This window comes from Peromyscus maniculatus, chromosome 1 (genome assembly GCF_049852395.1).
Source record: "Peromyscus maniculatus bairdii isolate BWxNUB_F1_BW_parent chromosome 1, HU_Pman_BW_mat_3.1, whole genome shotgun sequence".
Lineage (NCBI taxonomy): Eukaryota > Metazoa > Chordata > Mammalia > Rodentia > Cricetidae > Peromyscus > Peromyscus maniculatus.
The window spans coordinates 152,418,166-152,424,165 of NC_134852.1; the positions used below are offsets into that span (position 1 = coordinate 152,418,166).

The following is a 6,000-nucleotide window of genomic DNA, read 5'->3' on the forward strand; positions in this document are numbered from 1 at the left end:
TTTGGAAGAAAGTCATTTGGGCGGAAGAACTTTCGCAGGCCCAGCGAAGACTGACGGCTGACGGTGCCCAGCGCCCGCACACGCAGCCCGTCACCCCGCGGCGAGGGGCCGCGGCCTCTCGGGACAGCGCCTTGGGGACCGGGCCTCGCTCCTGCCGGCCGCCCTCCCGCCCGCCCGCCCGCCCGCCCGGCCTCCCGGCGCCCCGCAGCAGCTGGCCGTCCTCTCGAGCCCCCGCCCCTCCTGGAGCCAGCCGCCCGCCGCCCGGCGTTCGCTACGTTCGCCGCCGCCCCGCACAGCGCCGCGCTGTGCCGGCAGTTGCTACTCACCCCATGAGCCAGTCCATGGCTGCGCGGGGCCCGCGCCTCGCTCGGCCTCAGCCCCGCCGGCGGCCGGAAGTAAACACTCGATGGCTCCCGCCCGCTGCCGGAAGTGACGCGCGCACGGCTTGCTGGGACGCGTAGTCCCAGCGGCCCCTGCGGCCCCGCCCCGGAGTACCTGTTCTGGAACGCCAGGACCCTGCAGAACTGTGAAACTCAGGACCCCGAAGCACCCAAGACTCGAAGACTGCCAGAAACTCCGGAGCTTCCGGATTCCCAGTGCGTTTAACTTCAGAGCTCTCCGGAAACCCAGACTGCCCTGAACTCCGGAGTGCCCCAGACGAAGTGCCTGTAACATCACAGTGCACTGGACCCTGGAGCACACCCGACCCCGGTGTTGCATACTCTGGAGTGCCCGGACCCCAGAAGTGACCCTTACCCCCATAGTGCCCCAATCCGCAGAATGCACAGACCCCGGGAATCTGAAATTCCTGGAACCTAAGTATCCCTGCTCCAGTATCCCAGACCTGGGAGTGCCCAGACTCAGAAGTGCCTGGAATCCCAGAGTGGCCCCAACCCTGTGTCCCAGACCTGGGAGTACTCTGAACCCCAGGCTGGAACACCAGAGTGCCCCCCCCCAGTATGTGCCCCTTTCCTCTGCAGAGCCTCATCCCTGACTATTTATATCCCTCATGCTGTCCACCTTAACCTTGTAATCATCTTTTGCCTCACCTAGTGCCTCTGCCAGAACTGTTCGGACCACACTGCCTCTTCTGTGTCCCCTTGCTTTGCTTTCTGTTCCTTTTCACCTCAGCTGCCCGCCCATGTGGACATGCTTGTCCCCTTGAGTCCCCACTTGTTCCCTTGCTCCATGAGCTGTACCTTCTGGCTCTTGGGTGACTCTCTATCATCCAGGATATCCATAAGTCTCCTCATGGTCCTGGATATCTGTCCTATTGGTTGCTCTTTCCAGAGCCTGACCAGTACCAGGAACTCACTGAACAGAGGAATAGCAACAACCCAACTCACTAGTGTCTTCAATGGGGTGTCATGAATAGCAGGCACCAGACAGATAATACCTTCAGGCCAGCTGCCCACTGTAATACAGCTGTCATATACTTGAAATAGTACTCAATCCTCCCAAAAGAACCATTCCAGGGTGCTGGGAGATTTCCAGTCCATTCCTCCTTTATAGCACAAACTGTCATGCACCCGGTGGGGGGGGTGGGTGGAGAGTGGTGGCATCTTTCATCACCAACAAATACCTGAAATGAAACAGTGAGGAAGGAAATATCTGGAGGGAGAAAAGTCACTTAATCAAGACTATATCAGGAGGCAATCAAGTCTGTGCTCTCCCCCATTTTCATTTCCATGGGTGCCCATGGTCATACTGAATGACTTCCCCACCCCATCATAGTCACCTTGCTTTTAGCCAACCATCAGCTGGTTGCCTTATAATGTTCCCTTGTCCACTGCTTCTGAGGAGCATCAGTCCTTGGTGAGCCAGCCTGCTTTTGACTGTCTCTCTGTCTCTGTCTCTGTGTGTGTGTGTGTGTGTGTGTGTGTGTGTGTGTGTGTGTGTGTGTGTATTTGGTACCTGCAGAAGCCAAAAGAGATCATCTGATGTCCTGGAACTGGAGTTGTAAGTAGTTGTGAGCTACCCAATGTGGATGCTGAGAACTGAACTCCACTCTTCTGGAAGAGCAGCAAGCATGTCTCCAGCCCTCCATTTCTCTTTCATTGTAATGAGAATAATAATAATTCAGTTACGTGTTGCTTTATAATGGAGATATATTCTGAGAATTTCTTTGTTAGGCCATTTAATCACACAAATGTCCCAAAGGGCACATACATAGACCTAAATTGTGTGGCCTTTTATACATAGGCTACAAGGTGTAGGATGTTACTCCTGATTAACAAATCTGTACTACTGCTGCACTGTAGGTAACTGGAACACAGTGGAGTCTGTGTACCTGAACAGATCATTTGTTCCAGCACCCACAGACACAAGTGATGGATTATGTAAGATGTTGTAACATCACTAGACAGTAGGAGTTTTCAGCTTCATTAAACTCTATGGGACCACCATCATCTATGCATTTCACCTGTGCCCACAACATTATAGATCACAGAAACATCTTACAAGTGTCTACCAAACATGGCATAACTAATCCTTTATGAGGTCATTGTGTAGGTGGGAAGCAGGGGAGAGTAAACTGTGACTGAGCATACTGGCTGGTGCAGCATTCCCAGGTTCAAGCTTGGCCCTCTCTTCCCTGAATAATTCTGCACTATAGGGCACACCCAACACCTAGTTCAAAGGGGGAAATTCAGATCACATGCTGTGTGCCAGTATATATTCTTGTATTTTATATTCTTATGGCCTGTGACATCTATAATATATTCTTGCGGCTTGCAGCATGCCAGGCCCTTACATACCATCTGATTGGGAGCTCTATGTCCTAGTAGTAAGATGTTCAACCAACATGCAGCACTTTCATTTGCAGTACTAAGAACTGAACCCAGGGTCTTCTTCATGCTAGGCAAGTACTATACCACTTGTTCTATATCCCCAGACTTCTTTATTTTTATAGTCTCATTGAGTTGGCCAGGCTGGCCTTGAACTTATTGTCTTCTTGCTTCAGCCTCCCAAGTAGCTGAGATTAAAAGCCTGCACTACTGTAAGGATGGTTTATGCTTTTCTTTGGAGGTAATATTTTTGTTTGTTTGCTTGCTTGCTTGCTTTTTGTGTATGTGCTTGTGTATGTGACTTTTGTTTAAAATGGTGTTTTATTCTTTGACAATTTCACTCACCTAAAATTTTTCTTCATACTCAAATAAAATCCTCCTCCCCATCCCTTAGACCTTCCCAATATTTCCCCCCTCTCACCTTCTTTTCTTCTTTGAAAAAAAAATACACTGAGTGCTGGCTACATGCAAGTGTGTGCCTATTCATTGGAGCATGGGCAACCTACCAGCAGCTGTACTCCCAAAGAAAAACAATTCTTCCTTCCCCAGCAGGAAATCAATTGCCAATAGCTCTTCAGCTAGGGGTACAGCCTCATGAGCTCTTCTCCTGTCCATGCTGGAATGTTGACTGACTTGATCTTGTGCTGAATGTTCATAGGTGCAATGGCTCTGTCACATCCAGAAGATTGTGTGTTTGAGACAGAGTCTCACTCTGTAGCTAGGCTGATCTGGAATTCATTGCATAGCCCAAACTGGCCTCAAATTTGCAGCAACTCAGCTGCCTTAGCCTTCTGAGTGCTACGGTTTACAATCATGAGCCACCACACCTGATTGAAGCTGATGTCTTGGTATTCCCAGACCATGGGAACCCCCAAATGTCACCAATGTCTGAGTTCCTAAACTTTCATGGGGTATGTGGTATTGTGGGATATTTGTACATTGTGTGAAAATGTATTGCTGTGATTGGTGTAATAAAAAGCTGAATGTCCAATAGCTAGGCAGGAGGTATAGGTGGGACTTATGGACATAGAGAGAACTCTGAGAAGAAGAAGGCAGAGTTGCCAGCCACACATAGAGGAAGCAGTATGAGCAGTATGGAGAGATGAAGTAACAAGCCACTCGACAGAATGCAGACTAAAATAAGTGGGTTAATTTAAGTTAAAAGAGCTAGTGAGACAAGCCTAAGCTAAGGTCAAGCTTTCATAATTAATAATAAGTCTCCATGTCAATGTGGTGGTTTGAATAAGAATGACCCTCATAGGCTCATATATCTGAATGATTAGTCACCAAGGAGTGGAACTCTTTAAACAGATCAGAGGGATTAGGAAATGTGGCCTTGTTGGGATAGTGTGGGACATGTTGGAGTAGGTGTGTCACTGGTGGTGGACTTTGAGGTTTCAAAAGCCCATGTCAGGCCTAGACTCTCTTTCTGTCTGTCTACATATCAAGATGTAGCTCTCAGCTACTGCCCCAGCATCTGCTTCCATACTCCCTGCCATTATGATAGTGAGATAAACCTCTGAAACTGTAAGCAAGCTCCCAATTAAATACTTTCTTTTTTTTTAAGAGTTGCCGTGGTCATGGTGTCTCTTCACAGCAATAGAACAGTGACTAAGACAGGGTGGAGCCCTTTGGCAAGGATATATTTGCATCTAGCCCTTCACTAGTACCTCAGCTCCAGGGTCTACCCATGGGACATCATCTCTGTAGTGGAATGCCGTGACATCCTGAACATGCTGGGACATGTCTTGAGAGGAACAGCATTTGAACTAGTTTACTTCTGAGGCAAGATGGTAGGGACAAGAAGTTCATCCCTCCAAGAGATAGCGTGCTATTTCTGGCACACTCCATTGAAATGGGGGTAAAAATGTTAGAAACTTAGTTTCCAGGATAGTGAGGGCAGGGTGTTAGAACCTTTAAGAGCCATTTGGTGGGGGTGGGGGTGGGGGGTCCTTTGGCCCTGCTCCGAAAAAGACTAAGATAATTATGGGGGTTGCTCAAAGGTAATTGTTATAAAAGAAGCAAACCCAGCCCTTCCCAGCTGTCTCTGCCACTGGGTTTGGGATTTGATCATCTGTTCCTACACATGTTCCCACCATTACTGTATACTGTGAGGCACTATAGCCAAGGAGGACCCATATCAGAGCCTGTACCATGTTGTTTGCCCAAAACTGTGAACTAAACAAAACTTCTTTACAAAGTTAGCCTGGGCTCAATATTTTATTTAGTGACTTAAAGCTCACTGATACTGAAGGGACCAATATTTGGCACAAGACACCCGGAGACAAAGTTCTCAGCACAAAGCAGATTTATTTGCCCAAGAGGGACAATGGATGGGGAATAAGAGACAAAAACAGGAGACAGAGGATGGGGGAGAAGGGGCAAGGGGCAGTGATATTTGTCCTAGAGAGACAAAGGATTGCCTCTGGATAGAGAGGAGACAGATGTAACCCATAGGCAAATGCCAATCTATAAAGGTAAGAGGGGAACCACCATGTTAGGATGAGGTGTTTAATTTTGATTGGGCATGTTAATTAGGGGGGCCACAAGGGGTCTTTTGATTGTGGGCTTCAATATTTTGATAGCTGAACCTTGGTAGTCAGCCTCAGGAAGAGGAAGTGGCCAAATAAGAGAATAGACCTTGGTGGCTAGCTTTAGGAATGTAATCTAATAGTTTTTTTTAGCAAGACAGAGGGAATGAGGGAAGGGCAAGGCCTGCCAGACCCATATTTACCATGCTCGGACTATCTAGAGTCCCTTCAGATGTGTTGATGGATTGCTAGGTTAAAACTATTGATGTGCCAATATAGTCCCCACATCTGGGGAAACAATTGCAATTGGACTCATTTATGTCTTCCAGCTTATGACAATCCCACTTAATAACAACACTCCTTGTCCTGTTCAGGGAAAAAACCAGGAGTAAAACTGTAATGCTATGAGCCCTTTCTCTGTGTCTATTAGAACTGGGAGAGTGATAGCAACCTCTGGGGTTCTCTGGAGATGAAGTTTTGATTGTGGTTTACCATTTTGCCTAGAAGATGGAGCAGAGGGCTTTCCATGTAGCCCTTCCTTCTTTGTACCCGTCCATTCATAATTAACAAGTTTCGAGTGCCAACTATGCTCTAGGCATTTATAAGGTGCTTGGAAAACAGAAGTGGAAAAATACACATAAACCTTCCTTAGAAGAGCAGCTGGCTGGTAGGAGTACTAATTG

The 6,000-nt window shown here is 47.9% G+C and overlaps 1 protein-coding gene across 1 annotated transcript in view; it reads right to left on the reverse strand.

The window, feature by feature from the left end:
* The window catches only part of Mob2 (MOB kinase activator 2), a 61,515-nt gene extending 61,059 nt beyond the window's left edge, over positions 1-456 (reverse strand). The window contains exon 1 of the mRNA XM_006977243.4: positions 327-456. Coding sequence (XP_006977305.1) covers positions 327-343 — 17 coding nt within the window. The 5' untranslated portion in view covers positions 344-456. The remainder of the gene's footprint in view (positions 1-326) is intronic.
* Positions 457-6,000: the final 5,544 nt, after the last annotated feature.